The 25,953-nt window shown below is 38.3% G+C and overlaps 2 protein-coding genes across 5 annotated transcripts in view; one reads left to right on the top strand and one right to left on the bottom strand.

Moving 5' to 3' along the window:
* Nucleotides 1-18,228, top strand: part of LOC127001518 (large neutral amino acids transporter small subunit 1-like) — a 140,674-nt gene extending 122,446 nt beyond the window's left edge. For 2 of the 4 annotated variants that reach the window (XM_050866121.1, XM_050866122.1), the window contains exons 8-13: nucleotides 203-362; nucleotides 674-763; nucleotides 3,586-11,097; nucleotides 13,833-13,925; nucleotides 16,760-16,923; nucleotides 18,039-18,228. In XM_050866121.1, coding sequence (XP_050722078.1) covers nucleotides 203-362; nucleotides 674-763; nucleotides 3,586-3,653 — 318 coding nt within the window. In that variant the 3' untranslated portion in view covers nucleotides 3,654-11,097; nucleotides 13,833-13,925; nucleotides 16,760-16,923; nucleotides 18,039-18,228. Of the gene's footprint in view, nucleotides 1-202; nucleotides 363-673; nucleotides 764-3,234; nucleotides 3,294-3,585; nucleotides 11,098-13,832; nucleotides 13,926-16,759; nucleotides 16,924-18,038 lie in introns of all 4 variants that reach the window. The other 2 variants (XM_050866123.1, XM_050866124.1) reach the window with 2 other exon arrangements.
* Nucleotides 13,377-25,428, bottom strand: LOC127001517 (glypican-4-like). The gene is made up of 9 exons (XM_050866120.1): nucleotides 25,246-25,428; nucleotides 22,095-22,329; nucleotides 21,735-21,891; nucleotides 20,796-20,961; nucleotides 20,112-20,242; nucleotides 19,676-19,849; nucleotides 19,347-19,450; nucleotides 18,790-18,929; nucleotides 13,377-16,909 (listed from the first exon to the last, which is right to left on the bottom strand). Exons 1-9 carry the CDS (start codon nucleotides 25,418-25,420, stop codon nucleotides 16,401-16,403), a joined length of 1,791 nt encoding a protein of 596 aa, XP_050722077.1. The 5' UTR covers nucleotides 25,421-25,428; the 3' UTR covers nucleotides 13,377-16,400.
* Nucleotides 25,429-25,953: the final 525 nt, after the last annotated feature.

Here is a 25,953-nt window from a genome sequence, read left to right as displayed (position 1 = left end):
AAAACGTAAACATTCCTAAATAATAAGAAAGACCCATGACTCTTCATATAAGGATAAATAAGTCCATTCATCTGCCTATAATTGGCTAGGGATGGAATGGATGTGTTGCAGAATATTCTTTAGCTCATTAGCACCACATGACCTTAGGTTGTAATGGGGCCGTGAGATATACCTACACTCAGTCACTTAATCTCTCTCATAGATATCCATTGGACTGGCTGTCCTGTGTGTGCCTTGGCTGCGCTGGAAGGCCCCTGAGCTGCCTCGCCCCATCAAGGTGAATCTTGTCTGGCCTGTCATCTACATCATCGCCACCATCTTCATCACCATCGTGCCCATGTATGCTGCTCCCATTGAAACAGGTACGGCACATATGAACTTATTGATGTTTCATAAAGGTTGCAATTTTTTTTTATTTGATTATCCTATTATCATTTAATATTATTAAAAAGTGTGTGATTTTTTATGCTACTTCAAGTATTGTATTTCTAGTGAGATGTTGACTTCCACTTTACCAAATCACTTGACTTTCACTTTACCAATTTGCCAAAATATATGTTTGTATATATTTTTAGCCATTGTATTCTGAATGTATTGCCAAGTTTCATTATAATGTGTTGCTATCATGTACATTGTCACCTGAGCTGCCTCACACACCACCTCCCTTCACCAGGCATTGGGGTGGGCATCATCTCCACTGGCATCCCCGTCTACCTGCTCTTCATCAAGCTCAGGAAACCCATGTGGATCCAGAATATCCTGAGTAAGTATCCTCAGCGTCACTTTGTGCTGCAGAGTGTAGCTTCTTGAAAATCTTGTTTCCTACTTCAAATCAGATTGAATTGCATTTCATTTTAGTTCTAGAATATCTTTATCAGTATTTCAAAATGAGAGCAAAGAACTGAAAATTCAAGAAGAATTCGACACAGTTCTTGCTTGAAAATCTTACTTTAAACAAAAAAATTCTCATAATCTTATTATGCATAAATATTAATATTTATGCATATGTTTATATTTATACTCATATTTATGCATGTTGATTTGTATTTTGAATTATTTCTCTTAAAAAATATCTTTATAATTTAGTTCAAGAAGCTCCACACATTGGTTTGTGTATGTGACGGTGTTCACAAGCATATCATGGCCTGTAAATTGATATCCTTTGACTTCCAAGTCTGTCTACCAGACCTGCCTGTGTTGAGGCGCTAACACTTGCTTGACCCCTTGTGCTGTGAGCCTGACTCTGCGTGTCCTCACAATGTTGGGAAATTTGTAAAGTTCCACTTGCTCATACATTTGTGGCCTCAGATTTAATACACTTATTAATTTAAACCCACATTAGTGTATCTTCAGTGGTTGTTTTAATACATCACTGATTGTTGCACTGGAATGGGAAGATACCAGTTTTATTTTCATGTACTGTATAACAAAATGCAATAACTGCTTATTGTTCATAACATTAAATTGTTCCACAGGTTGAGCAAATATAAATAATAAAGGGAAGCTTGATCATATAGCTTTCAGCTTTGGGAGTTTGGTAATATTTCCATAATGGATACAGATCTTGTGTGTAGCAAAGAACAGTTCTGCATAATTAGGTTCACCTCCCCCCATAACAACACCACCAAGCAGGCACATCTTTGCCCAGTAACAGAAGCACTTGGTTACTCTCAAACAAGGGCACCATCATTGGCAGAAGCCAGAATAGAGGATAAACTCCAAAGGAAGGTGGCACACAGAAAATTGATGACCTCCAGGAGAGTCAATGTTTATCAGACGTGTGCCATCATGTACTTGACCTTCTTCCCTCCAGTATGACCATGAAATTAAAAATTCATGTCATTAATCAGAAAACTATCAATATTTACTTCCTTTATTCATCAAAAACTTTTTGAATATTTCCATTTGATCATTTATTATTACTTATAAAACCATTATACATACATACATACATTCACACATATACATACAAACATACATTCACACATATACATACATACATACATTCACACATACATACATACATACATACATACATACATACATACATATGTTATTATATATTGAAATATATTTTTATTCAGTAAAAGTCCATTAATTATAATTCCTATCGTCCAAATATTCTAAGAGTGAATTCCAGAAGGCAGGATGGTGACTTGGGCCGCCATTCACTAGCTAAAAGAATCTGCCATTTCAAACATGTGGGTCGGATGCTGTTTAGATTAATGGACTTTTATTATACCTCCAAAATTCTTCTATACTTTACCATTATAAAAACACAACCAGAGGAAGATGTGGTAGTAGTACATATCTTAGGTGCATTAAGTACAAAGGCATCCACCCAGTTGATGTTGTACAGTAGCAGTTTGATTTTCCTGGGATGCTGACTACTGTATGGCTTCTTATTATTTTCTCATTTCTTCTTTCAACCTGTCAGAGGTGATTACTCAAGTATTACAGAAAACGATGGTGGTGGTGCCTGCAGAAAGGAAAAGTTATTGAGATGTTGTATAAGTGGGAGTGACATGTAGGTAGCAGTGATAGTTACAGCCAACTGCTTCTGATATTTGCATGAATCTGCACCTAAATTTGCTACATGTTTATTGATCTTGTTGGAATTATTATCTTATTCTCTCATTTTTGCAACTTTTATTTGTATATCCAGTTCAGGCCTCTCAGTTTCATTTTTGCCTCCTTACTTTGCTACCACTGGAACTACACCTTTCAGTACTGCTGGGATCTGGTTTCTTGCTAAAAGACTGATTTATTTGAATCAATGTAAAATTAAATTTTGAAATTGAGTATATATATATATATATATATATATATATATATATATATATATATATATATATATATATATATATATATATATATATATATATATATATATATATATATATATATATATATATATATATATATATATGCGCACACATACATATACAGTTTTTCTCTTTATAAATGGGCATAATTTGCTTTATAAATACTTTAAATCCATTTTGCATGCATAAGTTTTGGAGTCTTATTATTAAGTATTTGACATTTTGTGTCTAATGCTGCGTACCATTGCTCCTAACTGTCACGGTACTCCCTTATTGTCCTGTGTGGATCTATAATTTTGTTTTTATGTAATTATGTAAAGCAGTGTGATGTGTCCTCTGCTTGCCTTACTGTGAGCAGTTTGCTTGCTTGTGGCATTGTGACAATCATGTGTTTGCCTGTCTTCCTCAGCCAACATGACAACAAAACTCCAGAAGACAATGATGGTTGTTCGTCCACAGAAGTCATAGGTATAATGAATCTCTCACCTCATAATGGTTGCACCCTTTTGTTAAGCCATATTCAGATTTTGTTTATTGGTTTTGTTTTCACAGCACCTCACCTTATTATATGATTTACTTTAAGCTACTCTTAAATGTCATGAATGTTTCATGAAGATTTAGTATCGTTAAAAATTCATCACATAAAACGAATATAAATTCCTTGATTTGCACTAAAAATTAAATTGTTTATGTGAAGATAATAATGATGCAAGTAAAAAAGCCAAGGTTCTGTGACTAATTTCTCTGAACTCCTCTTCAGGCAAGAACAACATATTCCTTCAGAAGGTCATGATGGTGTGCCAACCCGAGAAGGCTGCCAAACTGTAAGCTGGACAGCCGCCACAGGGAAGACAACAATCAAGTGTAGATCACCTAAACTGTTGAAACCCTCAACAGGAAGAGACAGAAAGGCAGGATAGTTACATGTGTGCTACAAATATGCCAAATGTGTAAAAATTAAACTAAGAAATCCAGTCTATTCCAAACATTGGCACTCTTAAGAAATATGAGATATGATGAGAACAGTAATGCTTGTGTAAAATCATTTACTTTAGGAATTTAGTTGTGGTTCTTCTATCCTGACTGCAATGCTTCATTGAGCCCAGGTGGTAGTGCCTATCATGATAGCCTACCGTGAGGAGTGCCTACTCTCACTAATGGCTACTCTTGGTCAAAGCTGGTTGAAGCTTATCATATGGAGTCAGTATTTCCATGTTCCTGAATTGAGAATATTCAGACTGGCTTATATATGACAAAAGCTTTGAAGCAGCTGGTAGGATGAAGATGGAACTTGTCGTAAATCATCAGTTTTCTGTCGGCTGTCAGCGTGATGGTCTGGCCGCCCCACGAGGGGCCCATCGTTGGCAGGTTTAGGTTCTCTGTGACTCAGGCTGGAGTGTCTAGGGAAAGCAAGTTATTAAGTTCTCTATTGTAAAAATTGCATAAAATTATTGTTTATGACAGTGCTGATAAACAAAGACAGGTTTTGTTGAGTATGGAACTGTTTTAGATAAATTGTAGGTTTACTGTGATATTTGCTCTTTTGTGTGCACTTGTCTGGAGGGCAGCCGTGTTAAGGGTTTGTAAGCATTTAGGACGTCTATTTATATATTTAAATTTACTAGCTGAATATATATATATATATATATATATATATATATATATATATATATATATATATATATATATATATATATATATATATATATATATATATATATGTAAATGCTTTTAAAGCTGACAATGGAAATGAATTCTGCAGGGGAGTTCATCAGTACAGCTCATGCTACTTCTACTTAGACAACAGTTTTGGCAGGCTGAGAAGAGCTTGTGTCATCACAGTAATATGCATACTGTACAGCATTTAATTTTATGAAATTTGTTTACTGTATCTCCATTTACAACCTGTTTAGAGTTTATGTTATAGTGGTTCATTGGTCCTAAATATAAGTTTGTATTTGTTCAGTATGTTTACAATGCATTTAGCTCACAGAGAACTTCAAGCATATAGATCTGAAACGGTCAAGTGTCATGAATGAATAACATTATGAACATTTACGTGCACTGGAAAAGTAGGATACTTTATGCCTTCACCAGTGGGAAGTTATCACTAGAGAAATATTTGTATTATAATGCCAGTTTGTTATTCAAAATAATGGATTATTTTTATATATTCATAGTAGATGAAAGGTGAAAAGCTCCAAAAAAATGAACTAATACTTGAATGAAACATTGCAAGGTATCAATCATACGAAGCAATCATTGCAGATTGTTGTTGACTTTCTTTTGTATTTTCAAGATGAAATTTTACCTTGCAGTATCCATAGTATATGAATGAATAAAACAAAAATCTTGAAATAAAGTAAAAAATCCCAACAGATGTATCATCAAAGTAACAATAATGGTGATCTTACTTTTCAATCACTGAAACTCAACAAATGTGGAGCCAAGACTCAGCACATCTCTACCTGGAGTGAGCTCCATGATAATCATTGTGTGGCAGCGGGATCATGCACAGCAACACCTTCAGCATTCAGGACCCTCAGGCATCATCCATTGTTACATTGCTAAGAGTGCGTAGTACCTATTGATTTTATTTATTTTTATATGTTTCGACTCACACATTCATGGCAGATCGGCAGACAGAGGACGGGTCCTGAATCTTGATAGGTGTTGTTTGACTGTTTATACATAGTTGGGACCATTGTTTAGACAGAAGCACATTGGGCCTGAGTGAATGCATATTTCAGTTTTTTGGTATGTATGAAAATTCTTAAAGTGAATAGACAGTTCAATAGAAATTGTTGTTGTTCTTTTCCAGTTCATGCATAGAATGTGTTATCCAGTTTTTATGCACCAGTCCAATCATTGCACACATCAGGAAAACATTACTACTGTGGAAGAGTGAGGTATGAACATGAACTATTGCAAAATTAAAACTGATGAATGTTCATTATTTTGGCATTTCTTCATTTCTATATAAGGGCATGGGTAGCATACTTACCTATCATTCCTTAACAATATAAAGGCATGGGACCCCACCATTCTACCTCAGCTCATTTTTCTTGAGTAAGTAGGATTTCTTGTTCCTGATATGAGCAGCAATTGGAATGACGCTCAAGAACTGACAACCACACTCTACAGGTGCAGCGGCTCCACCCCAGTGTTGTGGTGACGGAACATGAGGAGCATAACCTTATAGTGTGCTGTAGAGTGTGATCAGTGTTCATCTTTGTCATAGTTATTGTGACTCACTGTTGTGCCATGTAACTAAAGCAAAAAGAAATGGAAGAGTCCTAACAGTTCTTGGTGAGCAATGACAAACACTGTGTCGGTATTGATGTGATTGTCACCTTCATCTTGTCTCCACATTATATTGGCCTTGACAGACTTCCTAACAGTAAAAATTAATTCAGTATTCTTTAAATTATAGTTGTATAAAAAATAAATCTTAATGAAATGGTCTACATCACAATAGTAGATTGCTTAAATATGAAAATGAAACATATACAGTACCCAGTAATGGAGCATGAACAAACAAAATAATAAGAATAACAAAAATAAGTAATAGCAATAGCAAATATCCACAGTATCCCGTCTTAAATAGCTTGAGATCACTCCTCCATATTAAAATACCATAGTGATTATATTCATGAGAAGCCTCTGACATGGTGAGCCTAAGACACGGGAGAGAGTCAAGAAGCAGAGCTGTCTCCTGAAAAGCTTGAAGAGAGGTGAGCTGTGGTATTGAAATTATGTTGCAGATTCCTAAAGAGCTAAAACTGTAAAGAGAAAAGGTAAGTCAGAATACAACATTTTATACTGAATATTCTCATTCAGCTCACTGAAAAAAATATGCAGTGTTTTCTCAGATATACAGGAAAGTGGTCAAGTGCAATTAAGTAATTTTCTCTCTCTCTCTCTCTCTCTCTCTCTCTCTCTCTCTCTCTCTCTCTCTCTCTCTCTCTCTCTCTCTCTCTCTCTCTCTCTCTCTCTCTCTCTCTCTCTCTCTCTCTCTCTCTCTCTCTCTCTCTCTCTCTCTCTCTCTTTTGCAGGATTTACTATCAATTTAGGTAATTTTCAGAAAACATTCATCTACTATCTATTTTCATAAGCCGAGCAAACAGAGACAAGTCGATTCTCCTATATTTTGAATCATGTTGTATAATTCTACTTAGCATTTGTCCAGCGGGTGTGCCTTTGAAACTGTGCAGCACGATGTTGTTAAATCAGCACATATATTGATTTATTTTGGTAATGGGTGTGAATTCCTTAAAATGTAGTCTAAAATGAGGTCAATGTAGATCCAAGAGGAAGGTGCCAACGGACAAAATGTCAAGATTTTTTTTTCACCGATAACGTTTGTGTATTGAGCAATTTATCATCTCAGTGTACAGTAGAATGGTAGAGTGCTTGTGAGGAGATAGAGAATTGTTGATCTTGTTGATGTAAAACTTATTACTGTGTGTGTCCTTCCCCCAGAAATGCTTTGTCTTATGGATAGGAAAATAGTTGTTAAAAATTGAGAAAATAACACTATAGAAAAAATAATTGATCAGGCTGAAGTTTTGTGCTCAGGGAAAGCATTCACTCAGGCAACTGGACTTAGTTATGGCAAAACATCCCTATTGTTTCAGCAAGCTGTCTCTCGTATGCATCCACTATTTCTGCCTTTCTGGTATAAAGAAGGACTGACCTCAGAGAGTATTACCATAAATATATCCATGAGCCCAATCCATAGATTAAATGTGTGCTTCCATGATTAGCCATTACATTCATTTCCATTGATAAACCTCAAATTCTAATATGCATTCAAGTCTTCCAAAAGTGTTTACAACTGGAACACCCATCAGTCAGTGGTTTTCAAGCATTAACACACATCTTCCATATTATTGCCTTTGATACATGCTGCTTCTTTATGAATCACATGCAACACAGTGACGGAAGAGTTCTTGGTGACCAGAAAAAAATGGATTCATATCCTTTGAAACGGGTATGAAGTTAATGAAGAATTTTTAATGTTTTTGACAGTAATCTCTGTCAATGTGAAGAATAGACTAATTAAGGGCAATATGTTGAATATGCATCACAAGATGGAGGAAAATAACTCAAACCTAAGAGTTTTATGAAACAAAGTAACATGTGTATAGATGATATAAATCAGAACATGATACATTCAGTCATTAAGCATGAAATATGTGTTGTACCAGTGTTCCATGTCTGTCTGTAGCTATATACATATGCAACTTACATCAAACATTGCAATGAACAGATCAACACAACTGTTCTCTCTACCCTCTGAAGTGACATTTGCCCGAAACTTTGCTGTGACACATTGCATCACAGGGCAAATTGTACCCATGAGTGGAAGGGTTTGTTAGTGAGGCAGTGACTGTCAGATGCCCACAATCTTGTTGTACTGATAAGATATTCATTACAAGTATTGATGAGAGATATTATACAAGTTGTGTAGGTATTCTGTCTTGTTTCATGTCTTAGTTGACTCTCAAACAGTTGCAGACTATAGAGTGTGTACAAAGCTCCAACATGGTATTCAGATTGATCACTCAAACTCCTTCCTGTCATTGTAATTCTGTAAATTCCAACAATGTAATTTGAAATATGCACAAAAGATATTCCATTACATTCACAAATGTACTTTCAGCTCACACTCATGAGCTATTATAAAGATCTTTGCAGCCTAATTCCTGCCTTGAAATTACATTGAAGTCAGTATATCTTGCCTACTGGATAACTGCAGTGTAGTATATGCATAATGTATATGATTATAGTTAAATATAGCATTTATTTTTCATTTAGGTATTATACATTTCAGATTCATAAAAAAAGTTGACTCAGATATATATTTTGTTAAACTAATTGTATATAAATGTATATTCCAATCATATAAATACTAGTTTATGGGTAAGCTTATCAATCAAAAGATAGCTTATAGTAAATATAATTTTGATGAAATCTCAAGATTCAAGAATTATATATCTTTACAAGGTAGGTAGATGACTTAATGAGTAAATCAGGTAACCTTCACGTAATGCCGACATCCAGCAGTAAACTTTAATGACGAAAAGGAAAGCCAAAGGAAGCACTTAACGACAGGATATATTTAATAGGCACAGTACGGCATAAAGAAAATGTAGGTAGCTACTCAAGTTTTGTCTGTCACATTTTGAACCTAATCATGAATAATCATAGTAATCATGTAGGCTTGTCATCATTTCTTCCTACCATGAAACACCCAGGAGAAGAAAAACAGTTTTGCGAAGCCGCCCATGGCAACTTAATAACCTTAATTCGCTAAAATCTGATGCCACACTATTCCATGGGTTGCATTTCAGAATCCTACACCTCTAATCTTTGTTGTTACTTAAGAATGTTGCTTGATGGCGTATACTTATGTCACGCCTTTACTGTGGGGTTTCCAAGTCTGAATTCGGTAATTACGTAGAACCAATGATACGGTGTCTGATCACCCCCCTCATTATATAGAAAAGATTCCATAGTACGCCTTTTGAGAGCTGGCGCACGTCATCACTAGGGCAGCTTTGGTTGGAAATAGTCTTTTTATTTATTTAGTTTATTTTTAGCCCTCCCTGGTTCCCCTAATTATGTAAAACCAGTAATACGGTGACTAATCATCCCCCTCATTATATATAAAAGATTCCATAGTACGCCTTTTGAGAGCTGGTGCGCCTCATCACTAGGGCAGCATTGGTTGGAGTCTTTTTTTTATTTATTTAGTTTATTCTTAGCTCTCCCTGGTTCCCTTAATTAATCAAACTTGCCTAGCTAAGGTGAACTAAGTACCCACACCCAAAGTTTCTTGAGAGCTGGCGCGCGTCATCACTAGGGCAACTTTGGTTGGAAATAGTCTTTTTATTTATTTATTTTATTCTTAGCTCTCCCTGGCTCCCCTACTTAATCAAACTGGCCTGCCTAAGGTGAACTAAGCTACCCACACCTAAAGCCATAGACAACATCCACCCCAATGGTCCACCCCAGGTCTATAAGTAAAACGACGTAGAGAAGTTACTATACAAATGCCCACTGCTATAGACCATGTGGCATTATAAAGACCTAGTCATGACCCTTGGAGGAAGTAGGGTAACTAGACTTCTAAGAGGAATGCGATTTAGGTACAAGTTGTTTGCCGGAGTGGCCGTACCGATAAACATCTATACACACCCTTGTTGAACGGTCTTGTCGTTGATTAATTGCCACTACGGTGATTGTTCGAGCCCCATGTTATAGTCCAGTTAATTATTGGCTGTGTCTTTGTTGTAATATGAGTATTCGGTGTCCCTGTGAATGTTACACTGTGAAGAAGTGTCCTTGTAATGGTGGCGTGTTGCGTTTAGGAAGTCACGTGTGTGTTAATTGGTAGTGTATTTGACCGTATGTTGAAGAGTTTCCCTTGATTAAAAACCTTCCTAGTGACGAGATATTAGGCGAGTTCGACAGTCCGACACAGGGTCATTGTAAGTCCCTCAAACCAAACTATATATTCTCCACGATTACCCGTCATTTCTACTCAACACCAGAGACTAATCACATTATGTCCTGCTTGGGAGTTGGGGTGGCATGTTCCTCCCTTCTCCTTTGTTGTATACCTGAAACAATAAACTATCAATCAATCAAATCAATCCAGAGACTAATATAAAGAGATTTCCCGTGTAGGTTCCTAAAATTTCCACCTCCTATTTCTTATATCAACGCCAAATTAACACGAGAGCTGCAAGGAATTTTCGTGGTATTTTCTGTTTGGTTGGGGAGCTTACAAACTTAATTGGACTGTAAAACTGGCCCCGTATGTTGAAGAGTTGTCCTAAAAATCCTTCCTAGTGAGGTATTGTATGTACCATGCATCGACAATATATTAAGTATGTTGTCTTGCCTGTTTTTCTTACCACGAATTTCGTTTTTTTTTTCCTTTGAACGAGATAATGAACCTTTTAATAGGCTATAGTTTCAATAAAAAGCTTCTCTTCAATTATAAAACAGCAAAAATGAGAATAATTAGCTATTTGTATTAGACGAAAGATTCAACCTTAATAGGAACTTTGAGATATAAAGATATGGTGATTACATGGAATGAAAATGTGTTCGAAGCTTTGACTCCGCAACAACGGGTTCATTTCACCTCCTCGAACCTCTGCAGCCATTTCCATTACCAGCTCTTCCCCAGACAGCACAGAGGAGAGACGTGCACGGAGCAGAGGGTGTCCTATACTTTTCTCCAGGTCACTTCACTCAGGTTAGTAATAATATAACGATTAAAAAGACTGATTTCGTTAGCACGTACTCATCAGAAGACAGTGTGTTTAACATCTCGCAGTACCTTGGTTGAGTGGGCATGTAGTGACCCTCCTGATGCAGAAAGACCCTAAAAACCCACTTGATTATTATCCATGTGTGGGGGGGGGGGGCTTTGGGAGGGGGGCAGTGATGGTGGGGCAGGGCGTTGGGAGGAGGGGGGGCCGTGTTGGAGGTGCAGGGCGTGGTGGTAGGGGTAGTCCTGGTGGTGGTGGTTGGGGTGGGTCTGTGTGCGTTGGGGGGGCGTGTGTGTGTGTGTGTGTGTGTGTGTGTGTGTGTGTGTGTTGGGGGGGGGGGGGTGCTGGCCGTCTTCAGGTCCGTAATTTTGGCAGACTTTTGTGGGGCTAGACGCCGCTAGAGCCTAGAGGGCATCATAGGTTCATGAGTTGAAGGGCGCGGAGTAAATTTTTTTTAAAAACATTAACTTTTAGGGGTATTTGTTGGCTGATATAGAAAACATTGGGGGGGGGGGGGATGTCACCCTAGCCCAGTGTCTCGGAGTAATGGTTTTTTACCCACCACACGACCTTACAAACACGCGCATCGAGGGCAATTTTCGATGCTAACACCATTATTGACAGACCGACTTGGCGATCGATAGAGTCGGTCTGTCGGCTCCCTGCTACGGGTCGCCTTTGGTAATGGCCCGTGCTCCCTCGTGCAAGAGGGAGCAATCTTCCCTCCCCCCCCCCGATTGAGCTACGGTGTGTGTGTGTGTGTGTGTGTGTGAATTTTTTTTTAAAGAGTTGGCTATAATATATAGCTGGTGTATAAAGCGAGGTAGCCTGTTATACTTATTCATTGCTATTTTTATATTGTACATCACTGACCATTTTAACATCCGATGTTGTACGATAAAAAAAACACTAAATAAATATAGCAGCAGGCCATCTCACCCAGGCTAGGTGCTTGCCCATCTACTGCTCATGAGGATTTGCAGCCACCTGCTGAAGCTGCAGTTACACGGGACGATACTGACTTCAGAGTATCCGTCCCTCAGCATTCTGCCAATATGCCAACACCGTGCATTCCATGGTCTTCTGGCATCCAGCCAGGTGTCTAATTATCAAGTGTTTGAAAGTTCCTTAAACTTAACTATTGGAAATGCAGTTTTTGATGCTTAAATTTTTTTAATTAATAATTATTTTATTCAAAATTGGTTTGTTTATTAATACAAATACATGTGTGAAAAATCTGAAAATTCCCCAAATTCCAGGGGTCTGAAAATTCCTGGAAACTTTACAAAGTTTCTATTTTCTGGAAATTTTCCCACCCTTTAAAACCCAAGCAACACCTCATATGTAAATAGGTTTCAGCAATAGCTTTGATTAGCAATGCTGATTGTCTCACAGTTGAACTAAAAATGAGTCTACTACGGTCATTCCACACTGCGGAAACCCAGGTGCACTGTGACCTGACGAGCCTGACATTTGACATGTATCTGCCATCCTGACAGCGAGAGAATGAGTTAATGAGAATTTGGCAGTTTCACAGGTCATGTACTTATGTCAACTCCACCCATTCTAGCCTACCTCCATGGTCATGGGTCTCTGGAGCTGAACTCTTTGCTTGAACTTTCTCTAAAAATTCCACTTTGGACAATTCTGGGCATATACCTCCTACTCAATCCCTCTCTGACTCCACTATGGCTGTCATTAAAATTCATAAGTGATTGTTTCTATGCCCTTTCTGGTCTCAATTCTCAGAAGGCTTATTGATCTGATGGAGTGCCTCCTATTGTCCTTAAAACTGTGCTTCTGTGCTGATGCCCTGCCTAGTCAAATTTTCGTCTTTATCTTCAGCTTCTACCTTTCTTCTGCTGGAAGGTCACCTACATACAGCCTATGCCTAAGAAGGATGACCACTCTAATATCTCAGACTGCCAACTTACAGTATAGTCTTTCGAACGTTTTCAACCAATCCTTAACAAGAAAGTTCTTAAGTCTTTTTTTCTTTTTATTGCTCAGTGTTTTCTTTACTGTTAAAAAAAAAATTATTGTCAGGTAACATGTAGTAAGATGAACATCAGGTTGACTTTTCCTGCAGCTTCCCATCTGAGGCAGTAAAGTGTAGAGGTTTTTGCCTTTCAACATATTTTCAAAGGGGGAAATAATTATTTACTGACGTAACCGTTCATACATGTTACAAATACAATACTTCACTGCATTCGTCTGCAGAAAACTTCATGTTCCAGTGCACCTTGGGAAAAAAAAGACCAGGGAGATTTTCACATTATGTATTATGTACAATAAAATAACAAAATATCTCTGTACAGACATCCTCCCTACAGAATGGAATTTAATGAACTGCCCAGTAATTGACTGACTGATTGATTGATCGAGGCAATAATCAATCCACATCCTTGACATCAGTGCTTGAGACTATTATAATTAAATGCAGTATTGTTTGAGGTCTTATTGATGAGTGAAGCCTGCGACATCAGCACTACAGTCTCGAGGAGTACAGAGGAAAGCTGAGGGAGTTTCCCTTTAGATTTTACATACATTACTGAATGAAAGGAAATGTTTTGAGAAACTGTTCCCCATTTTCTAATTACTTCCCATCAGTGTTGTTCCTTAAAACATTATCATAAATTACTGAATAAAGATTTCAAATTAAAATTTACTTTAGAGTATCTGCACAATGAGGCTAAATGATTTTTATATTTTTTTTCAGAGCTGGGAGAATGTCCAACAAATGCAGGCGTCTCAAGTGAACACCACCAATGAGGGGCAAGACCAAGACCGAGAGTAACCTGAGGAGTCACAGGTAAGAGTTTGAGATACTCATTGTGCAGCAAGGCTTACATAAGTCTACCACTGCCTCAGTCCTTTAGGGACCTCCAGGGACTGCACACTGAATGGAGAACCTCACTCAAGATTTACAAATTTATCAGTTGATGTGAGGAACTTGCAGAAAAACAAAAACTATTGAAAACCAATATTACAGATTACAACTGAATTTGATACATACATAAAGCTAATGTATACAATTGTTATGAAATAGAATTTGTGACAGGCTTACAAGGTACCTTGGCTTGCTGGCAGTTATATTACAAATAACAAAACTATAATATCTCTTGTGCTTACTTAAGTTTTATGGAAATGAGATGGGTTTATTAGAGTGCATTCTGAACTGTGACTACCAACTCAGTGTCTGAGAAATTATGGGAAAACATGCAAACACACACAATATGCATGGACCCAATAACTTAGTACGGTACATTGAACACTTCCTAGCCAGATATACACAACTCTTCCTGTAGGAGGTTTGAATTAAGACAAAAAAATACATAACACCTGCAAGCACTCCTCTGTATATCCTGACTGACCAGACCAAGAAACCACCTATGTGTGAGGGGAGGTAGAGAATAACTAAGCTCTTGAGATCACTGTCCGTGTATGTGCACAAGTGATACATAACTAAAACACTGAATGAGACCTACATCACATCTACTGGTATGTAATTCTTTCATTTGGAGCCACTGTTGGGTATAATCTTTTTGGATGTGTGGTGGTTCTGAAGTCTTTCTCAAATCATCTTATAATATTGTACACACTTATTGCTTTCCATTCAAGATTGACATGATTGTTTGGGTTGCACCGAAGGGGAGAGTCAAGACCCAACTTGAACCCCTAACTGCTACCAGACATAGCAGGGCATGAGTAACAGCACTGCATCCAGGCATTAAATACAGAGCGTTCCGGCATCCTCCCGTGGGATTATGAAGTAGATTCTGGGCCGCTGTACTAACTAAGAACACCACCCGCAGTGAATGTCAACAGTAATAATTCATTAAGTCCTCACATCTTGACTACCTGTTATATTACATCTAGGGTGAGAGGTCCTCTTGTTGGTCTATATTATGCTCTTAGAAGATATCTATATGCAAGTATGATGATTATCACACAACAGACAAATCATTTTCTCACAATGATGATGAAAAAAGACACGCTTACAATGAGACTCCTAAATCTCTGTAATGTAATGATCTGATGATTCTAACAGTACTTTCATCACTCTAGACAAAAGTAAGAGTATGCTGAAAACTAATCACATTATACATACACATTCATACATAGTGGACTACATATTCAGAATAGGTCACATAAATAAGAAATAAAAGAAAGAAAATGTAGTATTGTTAATTTCTTGCCTGGACGGCCGAGTTTTGATTCAAGACCAGATAAATGTTTTGATATACTTAGCTATCACAGCAACAGAAGGGGACTGCATGCATGGGATTCAGTGTTAGGTTGTTTGAACATCTATCTTAAGACTGATATCATAGCTTGGCCTTGGAAAGAAAGAAATTAAGATACACATCAGCATTGGCCATTGAAAGAGTTTGCAATAAAACAGCAAGTCATTTACTGTCGGGTTGAACCATTAGTAAAGCAAAATAAACACAGTAATTAAATACAGCTGTCAAGCTTCAGTACAACTATTGGACATTAATAAATCAACTTGATTGTGTAACTTGTTACAAGGTTATACTCTTGGCATACAAGTTCCATTACATTAGTTTCAAAGCTTTATAATCCTGATTCCCTGTAACAGGGCTTCTGCAGAGTTGACAGTTTCTCGGACTGTGAGAGACATTCATGATATTTCCTTCATGTAATGTTTAAATAGAAATTACAGAGGAGAGAGATCTCCAAACACCAGACTCGAAGAACCACAGTCACATTTCTCGGCAACAATCAACAGCAGAGTTCAGTGGCAGCCTCCACGGGGCCGCCTCAGGCCAGCACAACACGGGTGTCTCTTCTTGTTCTGTTCTGCTAACGTGGCCAACACTTTCAAAGAACACTTCCAGCACCATTTCCTTCATCATACGGCTTCTGACGTAATTAATGCACATTTGAAAACAGTTCACAATACTAAGCCATTTTAAACAACACAACACACTAACTGGTAGTCTGTTTCATAAATATTTGCTTTTGATATTTAAAACCATTATTCTGGTTTGTTGCAATAAAGCACTATCATATTTTTGTCAAAGGTGAATAGTAGTTTCAATGTGAAAAACTAAATGTTAAAAATAAATATTTTTTACACTTAGTCAATTATCTCAAAATTTTGTCATCTACCGGTAAACTGTTTCTTATTGTTTAAATGACCTCATCAACGGGTGACACATTCAAGTCACCTTTCACCTCTCATACACTCGGAAAACTGTTTTTATTCACTTTCTTCATCCTATGGCTCTTGCTTTGTTGCCTGTGTAGATAATGGGGTGCCTTAGGCTAAAGAGCCCAGGAACATGATGATGGCTGGGAGCATGTAGATGGTGATGGCACGTTTGAGGGACATGGACTCCTTGGAGGCTGCCGAGGGGGGCTGCTCCGCCTCGCTCTTGGGAGTGTTGTGGCTGGGGGTTTCTTGGGGTTTCCGTGGAGGCTTGCTTTCATACACTGGCCTGTGAGCCTTGGGCACATAGCCTCCTGAGCCTTCATAATCATCCCTGTCCCCTTCCCAGCCTGCCCCTGAGCCTTCGTGAGCATGGTTGTTGTGGTTCTCTTTGCCTCTGTTGTTGTTGTAAACGTAGATGTCCTCGTCGTCATAGTTATCGCCAGTATACCCGTCATCTCCCTTTCCAGACGTGTAGGCATCCTCGTCGTCAGGGGGATAGTGGCCTGAGGAGGCTGGGGGACCATCACCACTGCCGCTGCCACTGCCCTCATATGTCACTGTTGCATCGTCACCCACAGTCCCTTCCCCCTCCTTGTTGCCGGACCTCAGCCAAGTATCTGGAAGGTTTAAGGTATGGTAGCGTGTCTCTTTATAGAATATAGTTGAAGTGAGAATACAGGACTTAACATATGATGAGAGTAGAGCTATGAAGGGTGGTATGCAACAAGGAGCATTTTACATGAGCAAATATTATTGAGATTAACAACACGTCAGTAAAAACTGTAAAATGCAATCACAGGTCACTTGTTCCATGCCACAATAGTTATACAAGTTGAGTTGCCTGCTAGAGTCTCATGACAACATATGCTCAACTTAGTTTGTACTGTTGGGCGTGCGTAAGTCAGTCTTCACACGTTGAGTGAATGCAAACTCGTAATGTTAACTGTGTGCAAGTTCTAAATCTCTCATGCCATCACACTTTACTTATTATCAACATTGGGGTGAGGCCGAGTAACAAGCAGCCCGGCAATCAAATTGATGTCTTGCAGTCACTCACTGGGTAGCTCAGAAAATTTGGTAAAAATTTTAACCTATTGCTCCTTACTTATTTGAGAACCATTTATAGCAGAACACCACCTTAACCTAAAGGATGACAACATTGCCATCAAAGAGGGACATCCTTGTGAGCATTCAGAGGATCCTCTAAGGCTGCAGGTGTTTCAGAGTGCTTAGTTATTTGCGGATGATCACTGCTTTTTGTTGCTTCACGTCTGATCGAGAAGAATCAAGATATAATCATACTATGTTCCGTCTTGAGGGATTGAAAAGACCTGGCATGTGCTCATGAGTATGTAATTTTGATTACTTCAATGTGCTCAGCAACCTTGAAAACTCTGAACACCTTCAAACACAAGACTGAATAGTAGGACATTGGAGAGCACTCAAGATTTAGTAGTTTTGCCCCGGGAAGACCTGGATAATATCGTGTTGTCAGACTTAGTGATAATCGGGGCCGAAAGAGGGCCTGTCACATGGGGCTAGAGCTCTGCTGAGAAGAGACAATGGTGGGTCTAATCAAGTAGTCATACAATGATTAGGCTTCTTAAGGTGTCATGGACTCTCCCAGCATGAGCGTATGGCCTTATTGTTGTTGATACCTGATATTTGTATGAAGAATAAGGTGAATAGAGTAAATAAGATTATTCATAACACATGGTTGACATGACTTCCATTTTGTGTTTACAGTTAAGCTGACAAGTGATGAGAACTACCGCTGTGGAGCGTGGTTCTGTTGTGAAGAACGAGGGACAGTGTGAGCAGGCCTGTACCAGATATTGTTACGTTTAATAATACTACCAGATATTATAAAAGAATGTAATACCATTTACTGTTCAAGTGTCTGGAATGTTGTTCAATAAATATCCTGCTGGGGACACTCTTCTAGTTTGATTTAACAAAAATGCCTCCAGTTTTTATCCGGAGCCTCTTTTAGGTATTCTCGACTTAATACGGTTTTTTAAATAGTTTTTTAGGCCTATTCTTCCACTTTTCTCGCATTTCTTGTGCCTATTCTGTAAGTTTTCTACCAATCCTGACCATTTTATATCAAATATTTCATTCTCAACTAAAACAGAAAACTGTTTCTTAGTAGTGATATACTATGATAAAGTAATGTATAGACTATAGTCTCAAACGAAAATCATTACTAACATTCCTACAAAGATCCAGAATAAAAAGAAAAAGTAAGTCCTGACACTGCTATCCAGCTGTGATACTTGCAGCCACACACTACAAAATCCGTTACAGACAAGCTGCAAGTCAAATAGTAGTCTTAGGAGAGGCATGACCTGTTTTTTTTATCTGGATATGCTGCACAACAGTCGACATGAGCAGAGGCAAGAACATGCATGTTAAGAATGGTTTTACTGAAGGACTCCATCTTGTTGCATGAAATAATGAGTGATATTAGCTGGACATTTACAGGCATATCATTTACCTTCATCTATCCAAGACACGTCTCTCCCCTTGTAGGCATCCTGCAGCTTGTTGGTGATCACCTTGAGGCGCATGATCTGCTCATCCATCTCCGAGCTGTGGTGTGGCTCAGTGGCATTCAGCGCAGAGCTTCCTTCATACCTGCAAGAAGAGAAATCCTTAGGTTTCATGGCACCGAGATGTTGTGTGGATGTTGGGAAAGTAGAATATAGGTATTACACCATAATGTACTGTATCTAACCCATGCTCTGGCTGCTGCCACTCAGAGAGAAGCTGTGTTGGAGTACAGAATATATTATGCTAACCCCAACATTTTCTGGAGTTGGAAAATATTCTAGCATGGCCATGCCACATGCATTAACCTTACTAAGAAAGAAAAACATATTTGTGCACCCTGTCCTGTGACATAAATTTAACCAATTAATGTTTCTTCACCCAAAATGTCTTTATTAGTCAGTACATTATTGCAATAAAATTTTCAAAGTGGAGTTTCTGATTACGTTTCTCAACCTCCAACATACCTATACTCAGTGACCTTAAATTGGCACACACACTTACTTGCCCAGCTTGGTGCCAGTCCAGCAGTTAGTGGCTCCTTCCCTGGCGGCGCTGCTGCACATCTTGGTGGGCAGCTCACTCCAGAAGTCACGAGAATTCCTTATCTGAAGGAGGAAATTTATATGTGAGCACTACTGATATTTTATGTAGTGCTTCATCACTATTACACAATGCTATGCCAACTCACAAAAATAAAAACTTTGAACATCTACACTCACTTCATATTCTTGCAATTCTACAAAGCATGCCTAGTCTCCATTACTCTGATACTAGTCCTTCTCCCCACTCATTCACAGTGCAGCAGGGAATCACTACGCCTCGTTCCTTACCTTCGTCTTAATTTCATGGATGTGCCTGCTGACGGACACAGTGTCGGTCTCCCTCTCCCGCTTCTTGTCCTGTCGGTTGTTGTTGCTGAAGTCCAAAAACTCTTGATTCAGCTCACCTCGCACAGCCTCCCTCTTCCTGCGTCCCAGCTGAGGTGGGCCACATCCTTTGAACACCTGGAAAGAACAGCATTTGAAATGACTAATTCCCTTTCAGTGGCACCTGCATTTTATTCTGTTCATACAAGGTAGAGTTTGGGATCATCTGTTATCTGTACCTCCGAGTCACAAGTCCCACTCAAAATCTATTAATTTCATATTTTTCCATCTAACAAAGTGTTCATGTTTGACTTTAAGAAATGCTTCTTTTTATCGGACATCCTTTCATAGTACAGTTAAGAATATTCACTTTACAATCATGGCTCTCCCCTCACCCTACCTTGTCGGAAATGTCAACACCTGACTCCTGGAAATTCATGATTGCATCCGAGACTTTGTAGTTCACTGGTTGGACAACATTGTCAATGTTGAAAGGATTCTCTAATCTCTCCCCAACATCAATCATTGCATCTGAAAGAAGAAAGAATCATTAGAAATATATACAAGACAATTCAGGACCCTAAATCACTGCACAAAACGAGTATAAAATAATAAGTATTGTTATTACAAATACAAAACTGTTTCTATGGGACTCAACTTTTGTTACAATTTTATTATTTGAACTCAAACCTGGATGAAATCTGGCTATGTATATATATATATATATATATATATATATATATATATATATATATATATATATATATATATATATATATATATATATATATATATATATATATATATATATATATATACAAAAACATTGTTCTTTCAAATTTGGATGAAGTAATTATTTTCAAAACCTACGACTGGCTGTAAGAATGAAGGTTTGATAAGGAGTCTTGCAACCAAATAGGAAGACACAGAACACTTGAAAGTACAACAGGGTAGTCATTCTTCACAAAGACTCAGATGTTTACCAAAGATGCTTCACATTCTCCTCACACAAAACAATATTTAATCATATATAAGCTTTACTAACAGCTTAGGCAGAGATCAGCTATAGTTAATCACTACTGACCAACATAAGCCGTCCAGTGGCTGATGAGAGGCTGGTGATGGACGAGGCAGAGGTTGATCACTTCCCGGCAGTACATCAGACACGGCCACACACCCTGGTGGCCGTCGCAGGTGCCACAGTGGGTCATCCTCATCAGCTCGTGCACACAGCTGATGCTTGGGTTGACCTGAGGGAGAAAGCATAATCAGACCAGAAGGAAATATGAGTAGACTAATATATATGGTTCTACTAATAAACACTGGGCCTGCATGTTTGTGAATGGGTACATTAGCTCAGCCCCACCTACATATGGTAAAGCTTGTTCCTTCATCTTATTAGGGTGGAACTAATGGGATTGGCTACAAGGAGAAGTGCTATTGGGAAGAATACATGACGAAGTGAAGCATTGAAGGGAGCTAGGAATGCAGGGGTAAGGGACTCTTCTCATCGGGGGGCTGAACTCTGAGCAGGAGTAATTGTAAATTTGGACCCATAATGTAACATAAAACAACTGACTGGACTAAAAAAAATTGTCCGATCTCTAAACATTAAGACACAACAGAGTCAACGTTTTGTTGATGAGTGCCACAGTTAACAAGAATATAAACCATCATAAGTTAATTAGTTTTACATACAAAAATATGGGTTTAGCAACACTGCTACTCCTCAAAGTTAACACATCATGGATCACACGTCCATAATCCCAGATCTAAGTACTTCAACCTAAATCCTGGTCTCATTATTAGAAAAAAAGAATAACAGTAATGATCCCAGTATCACAGGGTTGAAAGGTTTGGACAAAAAGACATGTGATGGGGAGGACCCACATCCCTGCCTCAGCATTCTGACATTCTGATGACATTCACTGAAATACAAAATGCAATGATAACTCTATTAATCAGGTTTATCTTTAAAAATAACCACTGATATCACTAATGTATGAAGTTCAATTTTCCTTACCTTGAGGACATTTTTCACTACATCTCGGCCGGTGGCAAGTCCTTGGGCAAAGGTGCGCAGGGCCACAAAACTTCTCTTGATCTGAGTTGTGAGTTTCTTCGGCACTTCACCAAACGGCTTCAGCTGTTCCATGTGGTGAGTCACGCATCGCAGGTACCTGCACGGGTTGAGAAGGGAGGTTTTATTCTGATCACCACAGAATTTCAAGGCTACTGAGTGAATGGAACTCTGAAAAATTGCCGTTTCAACTAAGCCCTGTTCTCTAAAATTACACCTTGCCTTTATTTTTCATATTAATAACTACATCATACACAATCATGGGAAGCATTCACACGCTGTTTAAAGAAAGCGAACCCCCACCTGGCATTGAACTGGTACTGGACATTGAAGACGGTGAACATGCGTTGGTACAGGAGCTTGAAGAAGTCATCCATGGTGTCCTGCAGGTCCTGTTCCCCGGTCCTGAAGTAGTTCTCCAGGTCGTCGTAAAGCTTCGTGAACACGTAGGAGTTCTGCTGGTACAAGATCCCGTAGGTGCGTCGGAACATGTCATCGAAGTTTTTCCTACTCTGGTTGAGCAGCTTGTAGAACACCTCTGTGGACGGCATGGTGGCAGTTAGTGGAGGAAGATAGATAAATAAGTCTATGCTAATTGTAGAACACCTCTGTGGATGGCAGGGTGGCAGTCAGTGAAGGAAGATAGATAAATAAGTCTATGCTAATTGTAGAACACCTCTGTGGATGGCAGGGTGGCAGTCAGTGGAGCAAGATAGATAAATAAGTCTATGCTAATTATAAAGAAAATAAGCAAGCCTTTACTTCTTTTTCTATTCCTCTCTTCTTTATTTTCTTTCCTCCATCACATCCCTTCCTCTCCTCTCTCTTTTTCTTTTGTTTTATTTCCTTCCCTTGCCATTACTTCCTTTTCTATTCTTCTCTTTTCCTCACTTTCTTTGCTTTATCTTATCGACTGAGAGTCTGCATCATAAGCACGGATGAACATAGTGAGCCCATTCTTTGTTGATTTATACCATAAGGTGCTGGCTATCATGTGCTTGAAGATACCCTAAACCTAACCTAACAAAACCCCAACCAGTTACTATAGATCTTGACTCAGAAAATTCATATATGCTTCCTTACCAATGAGACTTTCTATACAACAAAGTGTTTGAAGATACCCTAAACTTAACCTAACAAAAAACAAACAAACAAAATATAGGTCATGACTCAGAAAATTCATATATGCTTCCTTACTAATAAGACTTTCTATACAACAAAGTGAGGTCATTCTTTGTTGAATTATACCATAAGGTGCTGGTTATCATGTGTCTGAATATACCCTAAACTTAACCTAACATAACCTAACAAAACCAAATCAAGCACTATAGGTCTTGACTCAGAAAATTCATATATGCTTCCTTACCAGTGAAACTTTCTATATAACTAAATGAGGTCATTCTTTGTTGATTTATACCATAAGGTGCTGGTTATCATGTGTCTGAAGATATCCTAAACTTAACCTAACAAAAACTAAACAGTTACTATAGGACTTGACTCAGAAAATTCATATATGCTTCCTTACCAATGAGACTTTCTATATAACTGAGGTCATTCTTTGTTGATTTATACCACAAGGTGCTGGTTATCATGTGTTTGAAGATACCCTAAACTTAACCTAACATAACCGAACAAAACCAAAACAAACACTACAGGTCTTGACTCCGAAAATTCATATATGCTTCCTTACTAATGAGACTTTCTATACAACAAAGTGAGGTCATTCTTTGTTGATTTATACCACAAGGTGCTGGTTATCATGTGTTTGAAGATACCCTAAACTTAACCTACAAAACCAAAACAAACACTATAGGTCTTTACTCAGAAAATTCATATATGCTTCCTTGCCAATGAGACTTTCTATATAACTAAGTGAGGTCATTCTTTGTTGATTTATACCATAAGGTGCTGGTTATCATGTGTTTGAAGATACCCTAAACTTAACCTAACCCAACCTGACAAAACAAAAACAAACACTATAGGTCTTTACTCAGAAAATTCATATATGCTTCCTTACCAATGAGACTTTCTATATAACTAAGTGAGGCCATTCTTAGTTGATTTATACCACAAGGTGCTGGTTATCATGTGTTTGAAGATACCCTAAACTTAACCTAACATAACCTAACAAAACCAAAACAAACACTATAGGTCTTGACTCAGAATATTCATATATGCTTCCTTACCAATAAGACTCTCTACAACTAAGTGAGGTCATTCTTTGTTGATTTATACCATAAGGTGCTGGTTATCATGTGTTTGAAGATACCCTAAACTTAACCTAACAACCTAACAAAACCAAAACAAACACTATAGGTCTTGACTTAGAAAATTCACATATGCTTCCTTACTAATGAGACTTTCTATACAACAAAGTGAGGTCATTCTTTGTTGATTTATACCACAAGGTGCTGGTTATCATGTGTTTGAATATACCCTAAACTTAACCTAACAAAACCAAAACAAACACTATAGGTCTTTACTCAGAAAATTCCTATATGCTTCCTTACCAATGATACTTTCTATATAACCAAGTCAGGTCATTCTTTGTTGATTTATACCATAAGGTGCTGGTTATCATGTGTTTGAAGATACCCTAAACTTAACCCAACAAAACCAAAACAGTTACTATAGGACTTGACCTAGAAAATTCATATATGCTTCCTTACCAATGAGACTTTCTATACAACAAAGTGAGGTCATTCTCTGTTGATTTATACCATAAGGTGCTGGTTATCATGTGTTTGAAGATACCCTAAACTTAACCTAACCTAACCTAACAAAACTCCAAACAGTTACTTTAGGTCTTGACTCAGAAAATTCATATATGCTTCCTTACCAATGAGACTTTCTATACAACAAAGTGAGGTTATTCTCTGTTGATTTATACCATAAGGTGCTGGTTATCATGTGTTTGAAGATACCCTAAACTTAACCTAACAAAACTCCAAACAGTTACTTTAGGTCTTGACTCAGAAAATTCATATATGCTTCCTTACTAATGAGACTTTCTATGCAACAAAGTGAGGTCATTCTCTGTTGATTTATACCATAAGGTGCTGGTTATCATGTGTTTGAAGATACCCTAAACTTAACCTAACCTAACCTAACAAAACTCCAAACAGTTACTTTAGGTCTCGACAGAAAATTCATATATGCTTCCTTACTAATGAGACTTTCTATACAACACAGTGAGGTCATTCTCTGTTGATCTATACCATTAGGTGCTGGTTATCATGTGTTTGAAGATACCCTAAACTTAACCTAACATAACCTAACAAAACTCCAAACAGTTACTTTAGGTCTCTACTCAGAAAATTCATATATGCTTCCTTACTAATGAGACTTTCTATGCAACAAAGTGAGGTCATTCTCCGTTCATCTATACCATTAGGTGCTGGTTATCATGTGTTTGAAGATACCCTAAACACACAGCCTCCAAGGGGACACTCACCGTTCAGCTTGACGTTCTTCTTGTTGAGGAGGTTGGCCAGGGGGTTGAGGAGGTTCTTGAGGTTGGTGTCGAACTCCTGGCGACTCTCCACACTTAGCTTGCGTTCCATCACCTCCGTGCAGCAGGTGGTCTCCCCGCGGCATATCTTGAGGTGATCGCCTGGAACAGAGGTCATCCGTTAATATGTTATCACGTGCCTGAATATATCGTAAACTTGACCTAACCTAACCCAAGACAGACAATGTTACCGTTTTCACTCAGTACAATCGCCTGGAACAGAGGTCATCCGTTAATATGTTAGTAGTTACCGCCTATCACGTGCCTAAATATATCGTAAACTTGACCTAACCTAACCAAAGACACACATATGCTAACGTTGACAGCCCTTACTTCACCTTAACTTAACCTAACCTAACAAAACACCCAAACATTGACCAAACACCTTCACTCTGAAAAATCCTATATGCTTCCTTCCTAACGAGACTGTATGTGAGGTGTTTCTTCCTTGATTTATAGTGTTGTAGCATGAATTGTTGGCAGTCATGTGTGTGAGGAGACTTAATTTCCTCCTCCTCCTCCGTCCAAGCTTCATTGCCACACTCACATTGCTAATAAACGCGCCTTCTTCACATTCTTCGCCAGTCCATCAACGCGCTCAAGGAGAAACTGAACCCAACTTGCTCTCTCCGCCACGTCTCGAAGCGCGTT

The sequence above is a fragment of the Eriocheir sinensis genome, chromosome 21 (assembly GCF_024679095.1).
Source record: "Eriocheir sinensis breed Jianghai 21 chromosome 21, ASM2467909v1, whole genome shotgun sequence".
Taxonomy (NCBI): domain Eukaryota; kingdom Metazoa; phylum Arthropoda; class Malacostraca; order Decapoda; family Varunidae; genus Eriocheir; species Eriocheir sinensis.
This window is presented reverse-complemented; position numbering and strand designations above follow the sequence as displayed.